The 18,757-nt window shown below is 38.4% G+C and overlaps 1 protein-coding gene and 1 long non-coding RNA gene across 2 annotated transcripts; one reads left to right on the top strand and one right to left on the bottom strand.

Moving 5' to 3' along the window:
- The first annotated feature begins 5,275 nt into the window (after positions 1-5,275).
- LOC122642754 lies at positions 5,276-18,196 on the top strand. Its single transcript, XR_006330095.1, has 2 exons — positions 5,276-5,306; positions 18,104-18,196. It is a non-coding gene; the product is annotated as an uncharacterized LOC122642754 (long non-coding RNA).
- Positions 9,960-18,079, bottom strand: LOC122642753 (probable inactive receptor kinase At5g10020). Its single transcript, XM_043836332.1, has 3 exons — positions 16,972-18,079; positions 14,530-16,074; positions 9,960-10,854 (listed from the first exon to the last, which is right to left on the bottom strand). Exons 1-3 carry the CDS (start codon positions 17,870-17,872, stop codon positions 10,265-10,267), a joined length of 3,036 nt encoding a protein of 1,011 aa, XP_043692267.1. The 5' UTR covers positions 17,873-18,079; the 3' UTR covers positions 9,960-10,264.
- Positions 18,197-18,757: the final 561 nt, after the last annotated feature.

The raw sequence follows: 18,757 nt of genomic DNA, 5'->3' as shown, positions 1-18,757 counted from the left end.
ACTCAGGCCAGGAATTTTGTCAAACAGAACCTTTTGTTTGCCGACTCTTCCAAATCCCTACCCAAAACCAGCCTATACCTGGGTTTCAAACCGAACCAAACCAAATTGAAACCAATATCACAAAGTGAACCAAACCGAGTCCAACCCGAACCAAAACCAAAACGTCCTTATTGGTTCATTTCGGTTTCCTTGAAACACACACCGAAACCAAAAAAATCGAACCACCCGATTGACACCCTTACCCTTATCCAACGTTATCATGCATATGCAATCTCCTAAAGCTTAAAATTGGTTTCATTTTAGAAACCTAAACAGTCTAGGATTTGGGATTTAAGAAGCCCAAATCAGTTCTAGCCAACTCAACCTGCTGGCCAAATCTTATCTTAATTGGCCTGTATAGAAAACTAGAACCAGTTTGGTTCAAACTGAACCAAACTGAACCACTAGAGCAATCATGCTTAATCAATAAAACATGAGCCATTCCACTGAACCAAAATTGACTTGGTTCAATTTACCAATATCAGCACATCATCTAACACCACAACAAATACATGCAATTCATAATATAATTTAATAATGTGTACCGTAGCATGTATACCTCCATTAGGGTTTCTAGAATTTTGGGTTATTACATAGCTACTCTTCAGTCTTAATTCCTTTAATGCTTGGAGAGTGTTTGATCCTTGACTTCTATGTCACTTGAGCTTGTTAGATGATCTCCACATGACTTGAGTCTTCAATTCAATTAAGTTGGAGATGTTCCATCGATGCTCATATCTCAGTGATCCATTTGGTTTTTGCTTGGCTTTTGGATGCTTGATGCCTTGATGTTAGAATAAATCGATCCAAATAGGGACAAAATCCCAAAAGCCAGGATCTCCATGGGACGTTCAAGAACACAATCAAATAAATAATAGAAAACAGGGATAGAACCACCAACCTTGTTTCGCATCCATAGTGATGATGATTGCAGCAAAAAATAAAGAACAAAGATCTAGGTGCTTTCCCTCTATTCCCAAAGTAACTGATCTGATGAGAATACCGTATGCGCAGGGATGATGAACACTGAATATCTCCCTCTCTTTCCAGAATGCACTCCTCAATAGTGATTGAGAATAATTAGTTGTTATTGGTAGAGGGGGGACCTAGCTCTCCTTATATAGTAATCCCTATAGGGTTTGACTCATCACAGTCCCAATAGGAATCTATCTGCCCACACTAAAGCCAGTCCACATAGGATTCCTAATATAACTCAATGACCCCCTTAATTAGATCAATACCATAATTAGCCTGAGTTTCAGTTTATTTAATATTAGTCCATAATAGGGAATATGGAATTATATTCCATATAATTCTAACATTCTCCCACTTTGACTTATATTAAATCACTCATTTTTAAAGAGATTAAAAATAGTTTTGACCAAAACAAATCACAGGCTAACAACCCTTTAAAAAAAACTTTATGTGCATGTTTTTTAAAATAAATTGGTCTAGAGGTCATATTAGAAAGTCAATCCTGTCCCATAGAGTTTTAGACACCGAATCATGGCGGTAACTGCATCTATGATCAAGCGACACAGAGCCTTCCATGGTCACGAGAGCCCTCAACTTTACTAACATGGATGCAATATGGTAGTGTGGCAACGAGATAATACTCACATAGTGATTCCTTATGTATTATCCATTTGTCAGTCCAAAATTTCTCTTCTTTAAGTGGCACAGGCTCACTAGAGAAATAATCTTTATGATTCCAATGAATCTGTATGTCTCATCTTGAATAACTCGAGTTTTACTTTATGTGTTACAAGACATACCTTTAGGGTAATAATTTAATGCCCCAGCCTTGCTTAAGATTAACATATTCCTTAAGTCTTTAAAATCGAATATAAATATATCATGTCAATAAATGAAACACCCATGTGTCCAAAAAAAAATTGCATGCAATGACAACTGATATATATAAGCCAAAGTTTACCACACGATAAAAATTACAGATGAAAAGAAACTTCATTTTACAACGGAGCCAAAAACAATCACACTAACTAACCACATCCCATGATGCACCTAAGTCCATGCTTATGACATGTCTTTCAAAACACAAGGGCGAAGACCTTAGGTTAGGGGATCTATAACCATATCATCCGTACCAATATGCTCCACTGCAATGTCTCATTTCTTTACTGTCTCCTTTACGGTAAAAAACTTGACCTCCATGTGCTTAGACCCTCTAAGTCATTTATTGTTGTTTATAAACAACACAGCAAAGCTGTTATCACTATATATCTGGATAGGTCTATCCACAAAATTTAAAAAAATGGTCAACTACTTTATGAGATTCCTGAGTCAAATAACCTGAGTAGCAACCCATGGCGTGCTATAAATTTTACTTGTTTAGTCAAAATGGTTACCAATGTCTGTTTTGTACTGTTCTATGATACTGCCCTTCCTACCATCAGAAAAACATAACCAGATGTGGACCTCCTATCATCCTCACAACCAGCAAGGTCGGAGTCTATATGACCCATTAGCTTGAGTTCAGGATGTGTCTTTATATTGCATATAATCTTTTATCCCCTTCAAGTACTTCAATACTTTCTTGGTAGCAACCCAGTGACTAAGACTAGGATCTTACTGATATCTATCAAGAAGACCCGTCACAAAGGCAATATCCAGTCTGATACAGACCTGAGCATCCATGATACTACCTAGTGCGTTAGCATAAGGCACCTCATTATTTCATCCTTCTCAGCTTTATTTTTTGGGCACTGTGTCGAGCTTAGTTTGTCACCCCTGAGAACAGGAACATTCTCAGGTTTGCAATCTAGCATACTGAACCTCTCCTGAATATGATCAACATAAGCCATCTGAGAAAAAACTTAAGTACATGGCGCGAACGATCCCTATGGATCTTAATGCCAAGGATAAAAGAAACTTCACCAAGGTCTTTCATGTCAAATTCCCTAGATAATAGTTGCTTTCAGTTATGCAACATCCCTAGGTCACTGCTAGCAAGCAGGATGTCATCTACATAAAATATGAGAAAACAGAATTTGCTCCCACTGACCTTGTGATATACACATTGATCCGTTTTATTTTTCACAAAACTGAATGAAGTCACGACACTGTCGAATTTTAAATACTACTACCTGAAAGCTTGCTTAAGACCTTAAATAAACTTCTTGAGTCTACACAAGATGGTTTGAACCATCCACCGTAAAACCCTTAAGTTTAAATCAATAAGCTCCCAAACAACATTATGTTTCATCGATTGTACCTCATCTCTCATCATATCTAACCACAAATCTAATTAAGAATTAGAAACAACGCCCGAATAAGTAACTGGATCAATCACACAACCAATGTCGTAGTCATGTTCTCCAAGATAGACCTCATAGATAGAAGGTATTTCTGAATTTCTCTCCCTGATGGATTTCCGTAATGGTGCTACCACTGCCTCACCCTGAATCTGAGGAATCTCAGCTGGAACTGCATCAATGATAGAATCCTCAACAGTATCTTGATTAAGAGGAATCTCATCAGGTGCTACATGAATGTCAAGGACCATATCAATATCAGGCTCCTGAACTCCAGCGGGTGTAACCAATGGTGTAGTATGCCCCACATCCGTCTGAATAGGTAGAAAAACAGGTACTAATGTACCAACCATGTCACTATCTTGAACAGCCTAAGAACAATCATTCTTTTCGATCACATCAAATTCTAGAAACTTCGCTTTCTATGGGTCCATAATCCTAATGCCTCCATAGGGATTATAAAATTTATATCCCTTTGAATGATCTAGGTAGCTAATAAAATAATAACGAATAGTCCTAGGATCCAACTTGTTCAAAGTCGGATAAAATAGTTTTACTTCTGCAGAGCACCCCCAAACTTTAAGATGGTTTAAACTGGGTTCAGTAGCTACAGGGTTAAGGATATAAGGAATAGTTTTCAAAACCTCTCCCATCTTAGGTGAATTTGTCTTACTAACCATACTCCTCACTAGGGGTGTCAATACCCAACCCGAACTGATGAAACCGACCTGAACCAGCCCGAACGAGCCCAGACCACACCGGACCAAACTCTTAATGGTTCGGTTCGATTTGTGGATCCAGAGAGGCAAACAGTTTGGTTTGGTTTGGGCTAGCCCGACGGTGCACCGGTAGCCTGAACCGTTAGTCCCGAACCCAAACCGAACCGACCTAACCCGATAAATGAGTAAATTAATAAATGCCTAATGCCCCCATTGCCCCCTAAATGTGTTGTGATAGTTTCTCACTTTATCTCATATCCTTTGTTAGTGATTACCCAACTAATTGTATCCATAGGCCATAGGACATAGGATACAAAAATGCATTGTATTTGAAATATTTTATGTACTTATAAAAAAAAGAGAAGAAAAATTAGCACTAACCGGACCTTACTAGTTATATAAAATCGGTACCAAATCGAATCCAAACCGATATCAACCCGTTATCATAAACCAAAACCGACACAAAACTAAACCGCACCGAAACCGAACATTTCTTAATGGTTTGGTTTCGATTTCTATAAAAGTCACACCGAAACCGAAAAGCCCGAACCGAAACCGGCCCGAACCAGCCCGTTGACACCCCTACTCCTCACCAGTGCAATTATGCCTTTCGGTGACACCATTTTGCTCAGGACTTCCTGGCATAGTCAACTGACAAACTATCCCAGAGTCCTCTAGGTATTTGGCAAACGGGCCCTTAAGCTGTCCAACATCGCCATGTCTGCCATAATACTCACCCCCACGATCAAATTTAACAATTTTAATAACTTTCCCCAACTGTTTCTCAACTCCAGTCCTAAAAATCTTGACGTGTCAAGAGATTCAGATTTTTCTTTAATTAATAACAGATAGCCATATTGGAAATAGTCATCTATAAAAGTGATGAAATAAAATTTCTACACAATGAGGCTGAATAGAGACCACTAATGTCAGTATGAATGACCTCTAACAGGTCCGAACTATGAATTGCAGATATCTTTTTTATCTTGGTCATCTTTCCCTTACAACAGTCTACATAAGTTTCTAGATCACTTTCGAGAGTAGGTAAGATGTCAAACTTTATCAGCCTTTCCACTCTTGCCTTAGAAATATGACCTAGTCTCTTGTGCCTCAATGTGAAGGACCGTTCTTTAGGTAAGGGTCTTTTGGAAACAATGTTTTTAACTTTATAGGAGGCCTAGTTATCATTGAAAGATAAACACAGTCTGTACAATCCATTGGACATAATGTAGGAACCAACTTTACTTGAAACAAAAAAATGATAACTACCAATGTCCAACACTGAAAATGAAATTAAATTTCGCCTGAAAAACGATACATAAAAAGTATTCTTTACAGTCAAATTAAAACTAGAAACTAGTAATAAAATGATATCTCCCACGAACTTTACGTCAACATATCCATCATTTCCTATGACAAGCCTTGATTCATCCTGATTTGGCCTCTTTCGATTTATGAATCCCTATATGGTAAAAGCAACACAGTTAGTTGCCCCATCGTCTAGCCTCCAAGAACTGGATAAGGCTTCTAATGGATTGGATTCACAAACAAAAGCCAAAGAATCAATACCTGATAGCTTGGGTTTTGATAACCAAATCTTGTATTTGTTGCAGTCCTTCTTTATGTGACCCTTCTTCTTGCAAAAGAAGCAGCGATCACTCTCTTTCTTGAAAGAATTTCTCTTAGGTCCCAAATTGTTAATCTGATTGTACTCTTTATCGGCAGACTTATGAGTAAGGTTTTTAGACTTTTCACTCTTATGGGATTTGGAAGTAACAAGGATAGTGTGGGGTTTATCTTTCTATAGTTTTTCTTTCTCAGATACAACCCTAGAAATAAGGTCATTAATACTCCAAACACCATCCTGGGAAAAGTAGTTGGTTTTGATGATGTCAAACTCAGAAGGTAAGGTATTAAGGACTTGATGAACAATCAAGGTATCAGGAAGAGCAACATTCAAGGCTTTGATTTTGGTTTGATAGTCAACCATCCAAACAATATAATCCCTAACACCCCCAGAACCATGATATTCCATATTAAATAGCCCTTGCAGAAGTCTCCCAATCTCAGCATTCGATGAAACTTGGTATCTCTTGAAAATTGTATCCAGCAACTCCCTGGTAGTACATTTATCAAGCAGACCACTCTTTAGGTGTTCCGGTATTGACTTCTTTATAGACAGTACATCTAAGCGATTACTCTTTTCCCATGCAGAATGCACAGATTTTTCATCATCAGTACTATCATCTGTTAGGTCCATTGGTTTATCTATAACAAGGGACGTATGCACATTCGCCATCTCCATGGCAAACATAATGTCCTCTTTCCACTTCTTAAAATTTGACCCAGTAAGAATCTCAATAGTGACCATGTTATTGTTGACTGAAAAAGTAACTGAAAATTTAAACAATGAACAGTACAATAATCAGCATGATGTAAGTATAGCTTGAAGCCTTATAAGCTAATGAGAATTTTACACACATCGTTGTGAAAACACCTTTGGGCTGAATTCCCAATATAAAATTGTAAAAATTCCTACATACCAGTGGCCATGGGAATACAACTCAACTTTCAAAATCCACCACCTTTGGGTGTGCAGAACTCTAGGGTCAGCCTATTCACATGCATACTGTATATGTATCCCTTCAAGTACCAATACATGACCACCACCTTTGGGTGTATGACCATACATCAGAGTTGAAGGACATCCCATAACTGTATGAGACCGGTGTTTCACAAATCCAACAAGGAAGGTCGCTTTGGTGGCTGCATCCTGTCGAACCCATGGAACCCTCTCTTTGGATTTTTCAAAATTACTTACATCCTTAAACAATTTGTGATATTTTATAATTTATGACAAGGGGCCTAATGTCTCAAAATTAACACAAATAAGCCAACAGTATTGTTCATCAAAGTAGGTATTCCAGCAAGTCAGAAAATTAGTTCGGTTCCCAATGGAACGAACCGACAAATTTCAGAAAAGAGCATGCATAAATAGAATACCAAAAATATTTAAAATATGCATATCTGATCAAAATAGAGGGTACCACTGTGTAGAGCACAGTAAAACAGAGCTAACGCAAAAACAGGACCCCAAACGGAGTCTCGTAACCCCCAGAAAGGCCGGTCAAAGTTTTAGGCGAAAAATGGTTGACTGTACTGGTTTGACCAGTCCGTATGGTCAAACCGGTTCAGGTCAACCAAACCAATTCTGAAGCAAACCTGGTTCAAGACCGGTCCAATCGGGTTTGGGTCAACCCAACAGGGTCAGTAATTCGGGTCACTGGGTCCGGCCATCGGGTCAGAAATAGGGTTGACCCGACCCGGTAGGCGCACGTTAGCAGGTCTGTATAACTGTCAGGGGCGCACAATAGCAAACCCTGAAAAATCCTTTTTTTTTTTTTTTTTTTTTTACCCAACCGGAGAGTGAGATCCACTCGCCATTGCCGCCGACAAGTGAGGGCGCGTCTGGCGGCAGCCAGCGACGATCCACATACCGAAATTTTTGATTTTTTATGCTCTATCCACCTATGTGATCATATTCGACTTTCGTCAGAGAAAAAATTCGACAGAATGCCGGTGTTCGTACGGGTTTTCTAAAAAATTGAAAAAACCCTAAAAACCTTGATTCGAATCGAAAATTTTTTGATTCCCTCAGCATGTTCTATGATTTTGAATCCATATAGGTTTAAGAACGGATCTATGGAGGCTCTGATACCACAAGTTAGAATAAATCGATCTGAATAGGGACAAAATCCCAAAAGCCAGGATCTCCATGGGGCGTTCAAGAACACAATCAAATAAATAATAGAAAACAAGGATAGTACCACCAACCTTGTTTCACATCCATACTGATGATGATTGCAGCGAAAAATAAAGAACAAAGATCTAGGTGTTTCCCGTCTTTTCCCAAAGTAACTGGCTTGATGAGAATACCGTATGCGCCGGGACGATAAACACTGAATATCTCCCTCTCTTTTCGGAATGCACTCCTCAATAGTGATTGAGAATAATTAGTTGTTATTGGTAGAGGGGGGGGACATTGCTCTCCTTATATAGTAATCCCTATAAGGTCTGACTCATCACAGTCCCAATAGAAATCTATCTGCCCACACTAAAGCCAGTCCACATAGGATTCCTAATATAACTCAATGACCCCCTTAATTAGACCAATACCATAATTAGCCTGAGTTTCATTTTATTTAATATTAGTCCATAATAGGGAATATGGAATTATATTGCATATATAATTCTAACACTTGATACTTTGGAAGTATTAACTAGAATGATGTTTTCTCATCTACTTGATTAGGCCAATTGTTTATGTTTAAGATAATGTTTTTTCATCAATCAATACACATGTTAGTAGTCAACAAAACATAATTCGTAATATTCCATGCTAATCCAAAGGGTAATATATCCTTAGATGTGGAGATTCCTTCTTCACCATGGGTGTAGAGAAACTCAGTCCTTTTTAGGAGAAAGATCAATAGATATAGACAGAGGTAGATATTAGGAGAAACTTTTTCTTCACCCACTAGGTGAAGAGTGTAGGTGAAAGAGTGAAGAGTGAAGAAATTCTTAGAGAATCATTGTCATAATTACTCTTGTAATATAAAGTACCAAATGCCCTTCGTTCCACTGTCCAAGAGTCTCGTCCAATCGAAATAAAGGTGATGGATGAAGAGATTCTTGGTTCATTAAGGGTGAACAAAAACTAGGTCTTAGATATTATAATAAAAAAAAAAAGTTCTATACTCTGCTGACCAAAAAGAGAGTCCATGGGGTGGGAAGTGGAAATAATAAATTGTAAATGATATAATTACTCTCCTTATAGACAAAGTGTCTGAAATACCCCCAACCTAATAATTGTATTCCATCCAATTTTTTATAAATATGATGGGTGCTAGACAAGGAAACCCTTGTCTATTTATTTAATTATTTAAGGGAAAATCTTATTGTAATCAAAGTTGGTGAAAAAGAAGTACCCTAACTTTTTTGCCCTTGTAGTATAAAACACTTGTTTCAATGAGGGTAACTTCTATAATTTCACATGATTTTTTTTTTTTTTAAATTCTTTTTTATCTCTAACTTAAATAACTTTTAGAAACAAAACAAAAGGCATCCAGAAGAAAGTTACAACTTCTCAGTTCATCACTTTGGTAATAACAAGATGCACCCTTTACTTGAAACACTTTTGGAGTTGGCTTTTCATACTGGGCTGGATTATACTAGTTAGGGTTTCCTATCCTAAGGTCTAGTAGGGCCAAGCTTGAGTTGGGATAAGTAACCTTGGGCTGGGGTTGGGTTTTGAAAAACACAACCTAGCTTGCCCAAGTTGCACTACATAATGATCTGTCAATATACCAGACTGGATTGGTTCATTTCCTATTCCAATTAAATGGGATAAGGGTGATTGGATTTGATTCCCTGACCCATTGAGAACCTTACTTGTGAGCCATCCATCTATTGGATTGGCCCCCTTCTTAATGGATTTACATTGGAAGGGTGATCCAACTCGATCCCTCAGTCCTGGGTCCCCCACCCACCCACCCACCCATTGGCTAACACTTAGCCCCATGTGCTTCAACAGTTTATGAGAGCAAGTCATTTACTCCCACACATGGGTGGGCACCCAAATCAAGAAATGATAGTCTTCCTTCATTCTCAACTCTCAAGTCAAATTTCAGCGGATCCAGAACTCTTGGGGCTCAAACCCATAGTATATGTATATGTTACAGATCCATGTCTTCATTTACTAGAAAAACTATCAAAATCAGGAAAGTGACCACAGGTAATGTGGGATAATTAAATGTTAAACCATCTGCAAGGAATCAAAAAATTACAAGATCAATGAGATCAGGGGCATCTACAAAAAAAATTTCAAACAATATTGTAAAATGTACACAAAAACGACCTCACAACAGAATACAATATTATCCCACTAATTCTCCCCACAAGTCATTCAACACCCACTCAAGACTGAAGACCACATAAAACCCATCTGAGAACCTCAATTTCCTTCCCATGGGTATTACAAAAAACAAATCCTAAGACATTATTCTCAAGATCAATTAATAAGGAAGGTTAGACCAACTCAATCAAAGGGGGAAAGATGCAGACCCTAAAAAAAGGAACTAATCAATGGTGTTAGTATCAAGAACTACCACTAGGACTTATGTTCAGTGATTGCTGCATGCAGATTCCCAAGAGGCTTGCAACTGGGACCTTCTATAACACTATAGAGGAGAGTTCTTCTAATACTGTTTTCATATCGGGTCTTTCAGAGGCTGAAAGAATACACCTTAGAGCCACCTGTAGCATGTGATCCAAACCTCTTGCCAGGCCATGGACACTACTGGTGCTAGCAATCAGCTTGTCAAAACACTCAGCTGAGCGGTTTTCAGCTGCCAATAATCTCACCCAGTCTGTCAGATCAACCACCCCTTGATGCCCTGATATTATCTCTCCAGCGCTTTTTCCGGTCAGGAGCTCCAACAAAATTACCCCAAAAGCATAGACATCACTCTTCAATGATGGGCAGGGCTTACTTGAGCTAGCAAATTCAGGTGGCCGGTATCCAAGAGCACCTGAATTTAGAACCTGCTCAGCTGTGCCAGCCGGAGTCATTATGCGGTGGAGACTATAATCAGTAAGGAGTATGTTCAGGCTAGGAGGTTCCAATAAAATGTTGGCTGATTTTAGGTTGCCATGAGGAATGGCTCTCTCGCTATGGAGATAGTTGAGGCAGCGGGCCACATCTGTAGCAATCTTGAGACGTTGGTCAAGGCACAGGGGTAGGAATTTTCTTGGCTCATTATCTGCACAACACAGAAAGCTCAGAATTAAAATTTTCATTAACATTTTGGGATGAGAAATATGAGTTTCACCATTGAATGAGAGTTCCCCAACGTGCTGCACATGTAGCACACAAGCAAAAAGGGTACAGAGTTCCATCACATGCATTCCAATTTGGTGTTTTAGTTCTAATACAATTGGTCAGGTCAAACGACCACAATCATCTCTCACATTGCATTCTTTGCAGATTTTCTGAAAGTACATGGGGAATGGAACACGTATGACTATAGTTCATCCATCACACTGCATTCTTTGTGAATGTTCAAGAAATACATGGGGCAGGCCCATAGAGAGGTCTACAGCTCATGCACTCATCAGGTTCAATCTAGTAATAGGCCTATAGGATGTGTCTCCTCCAGAAAAGATATGGTCGAGGCAGAGGAATCTCAGGCTTTTATCTCCCAGACAAAATTGGTTAAGAAATCTAGGACACCAGATGCATTTTTCCAACCCTCATTCACTGACTAAAAATAAGCAACTGAAGATGGTCTGAGTGGAGAGACTGGGGAATGGGGGACAGTTACCCAAAAAACTTAACTGTAGGATTTGCAATTAAAACTTGCAAATTTCCAGGATGCAAATATGCAATAAATAAATTCCAAGAACAGCTGTTTCAGGACACACGTATCTGCATCTTAGCTTTGAAGATCATAATCCAAAAGCTTAAGATGGAGTTGAACATTGAGATATCCAAGCAACATCATAGTTTCTTTATTTCTGATTGATCATGGACCATATATTGAAATAAAAATAAAATAACATGAGAAAAATGAGCACGTCATATTCAAGGAAGAAAGTTAAGCACAGCAGCTTGAAGGAATACACAAAGCATATGGTCAGCATAGCGAAAAAAAGTTAGGAAATCTAATATAGATATAGTGAGATGATTGTAAACATGAAAGAGGTGTTGAATGGATCTGTCATTCAGGGGTGGTATCAGTTCAGCACTCCACTTGAATTGGATGATCTTAAATTTGACCCCTGACCTTTAACTGGCTCGCCTACTATATTTAATATTTTACTCTAAGCATAAAAAAGAATATGACATCAGATAGCTTAAATCATCAATTTGATCCAATGACTAAAACTATCCATTTGAATCTAATTTTGGTCAAAGAGATCCTTGAAAATAGTCCATCAAAAGGATAAGCCCTATCCACCATGCATTTACATCACTTGACAATATGAGCCCCACAGATAATAGTTTTGGAGCCCAGAGCAGGCCATACGGTAATGGTTAACTAATTACCCAAAGCTGGGAACCAATAGCCTACAAATATTTGGAACAGCAAGTCTCTCAATAACCCTCTAAAAGAGCAATATCAGCAACCTAGTCAAAGGATGATCAGATCTGGCTGCAACTCTGTTCACAAGGCCTATTAGGTGTGAGGAATGGGTTGCCAAAATTAGAAGTTTATCTGACGGTTAGATTGTAAGATAGCAAAGAGTTATGAAAATAGAAAGTGGCTAAAATTTAGAAATTTAATGTTAAAAACAGAAAACAGCAACTAAAGTGAAGATAAAGTGTAAACAAAATGAAAAGTGGTGAATGAAACAAAATAAGATGAAGGAATAGAAATAGAAACTACAAGGACAAGATGATAGAAGATGAAGGATATGAACTATGCTTCCCACCTAGAACTAAACTAGCATTACTGGTCCAACTTGGCATCCCAACAAGGGCTCCATCGCAACTCACAGCGAAGGAGTTCTGAATCTCACAGAAATGAGCAAAAATAAGCTTAACATGTTTAAATCCTTGGTAGTGGGTATGATGCCCTACTCTTTATTTATAACTTGATGGAAATAAGCAAAATAAGAAACCACCATGCATGGAACGAGGAGTCCCTTACAACCTCAATATTTTTTAAAAATAGAAACTATTCTAGAGCGTCCCAGTGCACAAGGCTGCTGCTACTGAAAAGGTCTGGGAGGGGCAAATGTACGCAGCCTTACCCCCGCTTCGCGGAGAGGCTGTTTCCATGAGAAACTATTCTAGAACATTACAAAATAGAAACTAGGGGCTGAAATGTAGAACATCTGTCAAGCCTTCTAGAAACACTAGTAAATAAAGAATACAACTTATTAATAGAAACTAACACTAATCCCGTAAAGGGCTTAGATTTCTTATATTTTGCCATATAGATTTGCCCCATCACAATATAAACCCAAAAATACTAAACCCATGACCCATATACCCATTGGACACTCAAAATTAAATATATTAGCCAATTAATGGTCAGTTTGATGACTCGGTTTGCTGCTGGATTCCTTGCTCTTTTGAACCGCACCAACCCTCTCCATCTTGAAAAAAAAAAATACTCATTCACAAGTTCTGTAATGATGCCGATTCAGATCCACACAATCATCCTTCAACCCGGAGGTAAAATTCAGCAACCCTTGATATCGTCCCATCAACATTGTGGCTCAGTTATCACCTAGAAAGCTCTAATACTACATAATGGCTATTTAATTACCCAAAGCTGGGGCCCAATGGCCAACACAGATCGAGAACAGCAGGTCTCTCAATAACCCTCCAAAAGAGAAATATCAGCAACCTGGTCAAAGGATGATCAAATCTGGCTGCAACTCTGATCACAAGGCGTATTAGGTGTGAGGAAGCTCCAGAATGTTTCAGTTTATGCTCCTACCTATTATCTGGATATACCAAGAGAGATGTACGGTCTAATGAGGCTATTACGAAAGTGGGTTGCCATAATTAGAAGTGAATCCAATGGTTAGATTGGAAGATATCAAGGAGTTGTGAAAATAGAAAGTGGCTAAATTTAGAAGCGTGCGGTTAGAAACAGTAGAAACAACAGCCAAAGCGAAGAAATAACAAGTATAAATAAAATAAAAAGTTGGGAATGAAATCAGTAATTAAGGAAACAAAATAAGAAGGAATAGAAATAGAAACTAGAAGGAAAAGAAGATAGAAGATATGCAATAGAAGAAGATGGGTTCCCACCAAGAACTTGACTAGCACCAAGAACTTGACTAGCAGCTCACTAGTCAAGTTGGCATCCCACACCAAGGGTTTCACCACATCTCACAGCAAGAGTTCTGAATCTCACAAAAATCAGCAAGCATATAAGCTTAACAAATTATTCAAGTTGTTAGAAGAGGGTATGATCCCCTACTCTTTATTTATAACTCATGGAAATAATGAAAACAGGTGAGGAGGAATCCCTTACACCTTTGTTAAAGGGAGTATGAATCAGTTCTTCCTTAATAAACAATCACATTGTCAAAGTTCAAAAATCTATCCAAACTTGATGGTGACCAAGTACTTGTTTCAAAAATTTGAAAAATTGGCACCCCTTATTAATAAATAGAAACAATAGATAAGTAATTACTAGATATCTATAATAGTTAAATTTCCATCTAGAATAATAAGCATGACTATGAATTCATGTTCATAAATAACATAAATGCAACATGCACGCCTTATATGTTATTATTTTGGAATGTCATCAACTCAACCCAACAGACAGACCATTTTGATTTGACCCCAAACCCTTTTCAGGACTATCTCTGAGTCGGGTTTTAAAACATTGCCTTTAGTTTGTCCAAGAAATAAATCGATTTCTTAGCTGGATGGACTTTAATGGAATATCAGAGAAAGAGGAAAATATTACCATATAGATAGATGTCCAAACACGATGCACAGACATAATTTGATATAATCAGCTTCTCATGGTCCTTCGTGCCCCAGTAGTAACCCCGCAAAGAAACTATATTTGGATGTCTTATACACCCCAGCTTCTTTGCTTCCCTTGCAAATTCTTTTTTGCCTTTTGCTATACCTTCCCTAAGCCACTTCACAACCAATACATGACCACTGTCAAGTGTAGCTTTGTAGGACGTGCCATGGCAACTTCTACCAATAATTTCTGCTGGTGCACGCGAAAGCTCTTCTGCGCTGAACAAAAGTGAGCTGTCGAAAAGATGTAGATCTCCAGCCAATCTATCTGGATTACAAACCTTGAACACAGTGGGATTCTCAGACAGATGCGGATCCTTAGAAGGGGATGGAGATGAGAAGAGAGATATAGGAGAAGATACCGCTTGCTCTTTCATTACTGCCTCAGTAGCACCTAGACCTGATGCTCCTACAATTGATGTGCTCCCATGCTCGTGCATAGAACCCTTTTGTGAAGAAAGTAAATGATCTGGAGGAAATTTTAAAGCTGGAGCTGGATCTACATTATCATGAAGCCCATGGATATGAACAGGAGATCCCCCCTCTCGAACATCTTTTCTTCCAAAATTTTTATTAGGACTGCTCCGCCTCCTCCCTCCACATTCTTGTGTACAGAACCTATAGTAAATTATGAAGGCCAAGAGAGCTATCACCGCAGCCCCACTAACCAAACATACGATTAGAACATCTTTGATAGCAGGTCTCATATGGGAAGCACGCTTCCCCTGTAAAGGAATCTCAGGAACATTCGTTGGTGAGGAAGATGAGTTTGGAAATAAAAGTAAGAAATTTCCCGGATGGAATGAAGAATCAGGGAACCTCATCAAGTTGTCAGGTACAATACCAGATAGATTGTTGTAAGAAACATTGAATCCTTTAAGCACATCCGGCAGATCAACAGGGATACTTCCCTCAAAGTTGTTCCGAGATAAATCAAGATACAGCAAACTACGGAGTCTACTGATTTTTGCTGGCAAAATGCCACTTAATGAGTTAGCTGACAGATCAAGGGACACCAGACTCAAATTTTGGGTGGGATATATGGAAGCAATATCTTGAAGTGGGATGGGACCTGTGAAGCTGTTCCCCGAAAGATTTAAATCAGTCAATTTGAACAAACCTGGTAGAAGAAACCCATTAAGCTGGTTGAGACTAAGGTCAATCACATTTAGTTCTGGGTATGTCCCCAATACAGGTGGAAGAGACCCCTCTAATGAGTTGTTGGATACCTTGAAAGTGTTCAGCCTCAAGAACTGAGAAGTTCTGTTTGGAAGGGTTCCTGTCAACGCGTTCGAACTTAGATGAATAACTTCCACATAATTCCCCCAAGTCTGAATTCTGGACAAGTTCCCCGAAAACATATTATTGCTCAAATCTACAATGGCACAGTGCCCTACGTTTACCGGCAAGGAGCCAGATAGTTTATTTGAGGAGAGGTTGAGATTCTTCAGAGTTACAGAGGTGATACTTCCTAGTGGACCTGCCAATGAGAAAAGAATTTCAAAATGGATATAAAGCAACAAAAGAAAGCATTGGATTAAGCAATTCCATAAAGATCAAAACAAATATCATTTTCTAAAAATTGTTGCAAACCATTTGTAATGTTATACAGTAGCAAGGAAACAGAATCCGCATACAAATCGACCATTTATAGGTCATTAGCAATGACAAATTAAATATGTTTTTAATATCTAATTATGTAAGTATGGTATACCTAGGATAAAGACGTGGAAGTTTTCGTTACATTTAAATGAAAATCAAATATGATTTACACCAATTTAGATCATTCAAGCTAGTCAACAGCTACAGGTTCCTTCAAAGAAGATAATCTTCGTACTCATCAAAAAATGATGAGTATTATTTGATAAGTATCTTAACAAGGTTGTGTGATCTAAGCATTTGCCACTGTAATTCATTAAAGAGATGAGGGAAAAGTTTAGTTGAAGTTTTCTCAGCTTGTGAGGTCTCAATATGCTGCGCTCTGTTGTTAAAAGGGAATTTGGGTGAGAAGGGTACTATCCTTAATCCATGAAATCAATCTAGATTTTCAATTAACAAGACTTTTATTTATTTAAAAAAACAAATATCTAATCCTGAATAAGGTTCTCAACATATGAGAAGTGACTCCTTGTTTAAAACAGGTTGCAATTTACCACCATTTGCCAAGTTGGTATCCACTTCCCTTAAATTAGGGCAAGTTCTCACAAGCTTTATGGTGGATGTGAGGCCAAGTAAACAAAATCTACACATTACTGATAAGCAAAGGAAATTTGATTGCAAAATGTCTGAAAATAATTGTCGTTATTTCCTCATGCATCTGAGAACTGTTTATCAGCATTCATGAAATGAAAAATGCAAGCTATTAGAATCAACTTACCTTTGAGCTGGTTAAGGCTGAGATCAAGCTCAGTCAGGAGCATTGAGCTTTCCTGCAGTAAAGCTTCTGGCAGAGACCCAGAGAACTGGTTGCTACGAAGCTGCAGAATCCGAAGAGAAACTACAAAATTGAAGGAAGGGATCTGACCACTAAGCTGATTACAACTAGCATCAAACACCTCCAATTGGTCAAAATAAGGCATCCCATCACGAGCAAAGAGCTCCCCAACCAAGGCATTGTGACTAAGGTTTAAATACTGAACTGTGGAAACAAATGTGGAGTTCCCGAGATCGAAATTAAGAGATCCAGAGAACTTATTGCCACTGAGATCAACAAACACCACAATCTGCAGCTGCATGATAAGATCACTGATATCGCCAGTAAAGCTATTAGAATGCAAATCTAGATCCTTCAACTGCTCCAGCTCTCCAAAACTAGGTGGAATTGTGCCAACTAAATTGTTGGAGGAGAGATTAAGAAGAACTAAATTCTTCAAATTCTTCAAGTCCGATGGAACAGAACCATGAAATGAATTGCGTGAAACATCCAAAATTTCCAGCGAACCGATTGAGCCAATGCCCAAGATAATCCCAGTCAACTGGTTGTTCGAAATTGTCAAGTTCTGTAGCATTTTGAGACCACTAAGTGCAGAAAACTGGAAATTTCCGATCAATCCCAGATCATTCAGTGTAATGGATGTCACTTGACCCTCACTACAACTGATACCATACCAGTTTTGAGGGCAACCATTGGATGCCACAGAGTTTCCATCCCAAGAACTAAGAACCCGCCCCAGAGGATCCTTCTCAATTCCTTTCTTCAACTCCAAAAGAGCATCTGAGTCTAATTTCCCAAGAACAAGTTCAAACAACAAGAAGAAAATCAAACTAATGGACTGCATTCCCCTGTCCAAACCAAAACCCAAAAAAGGAGAATTTTTTTTTTTTGTTTTTAAACTCCAAGTTGCAGCAACCCTCCAAAATGAGACGGAAAAGCATGAATGTACCCAAACATTTTCAATAAACCAAGACCCAAGAAAACCCAAAAACCAGCATTAACGGAGACAATATGAGCCAAGAAACCAGAAATCCAGGTGATAATAATAACCAAATATTACAGTAATATCAACCAGAAATGTTGGAGGAAAATTTATTGAATGTTGAAACAAACCCAAATCGAGGTAACCTCAACCACTAACCAGAAATAAGAATCAAAGTCAAGAAAGGGGGGAAAACACAATTTACAAAGAACCTACATCTTCAAGGATGAAATGAACATGAACTCAAGAAGCAAGAAGAAGAAAGGGGGGAAATTACTAGAAGAAACAACCTTTGAAAGCAACTTCAGCAGAAGGGCTAGCTGAAACTCCCTCTTTCCCCAATCAAATCCACTGGCACAGTATTGAATCAAAACGCCAATAATGAGGCAATAATGGGTCTGTCCAGGCTTTGCAAAAATTCACTTTTAATGCAGATCAGAAAGGTCTACTGAGATTGTGAGAAAAAACCCAAAAGAAAGTTATAAAACAAAAAGGGAAAAGCAAATCTTACATTGTTTAGTGTTGACTAAAGTGAATCTCCAAAGACTCCCATGATTTAATAAAACAAATGGAAAGTAAGATTGAACAAAGTGAAAGAAAAAAGAGAAACAAATTCTCAAGAAAGTGCTAAAGTTGCAGAGATACACTCTCTCCCACCCTCTCTTCGCCTCCCCATTGTTCCCAGTCCCCACACTCACTCTTCCAGTCTTTGTAGTACGGAATTTGTTCGTTCTTCAGATATCTGGA

Source organism: Telopea speciosissima, chromosome 10 (assembly GCF_018873765.1).
Source record: "Telopea speciosissima isolate NSW1024214 ecotype Mountain lineage chromosome 10, Tspe_v1, whole genome shotgun sequence".
In the NCBI taxonomy this organism is placed as follows: Eukaryota; Viridiplantae; Streptophyta; class Magnoliopsida; order Proteales; family Proteaceae; genus Telopea; species Telopea speciosissima.
This window is presented reverse-complemented; position numbering and strand designations above follow the sequence as displayed.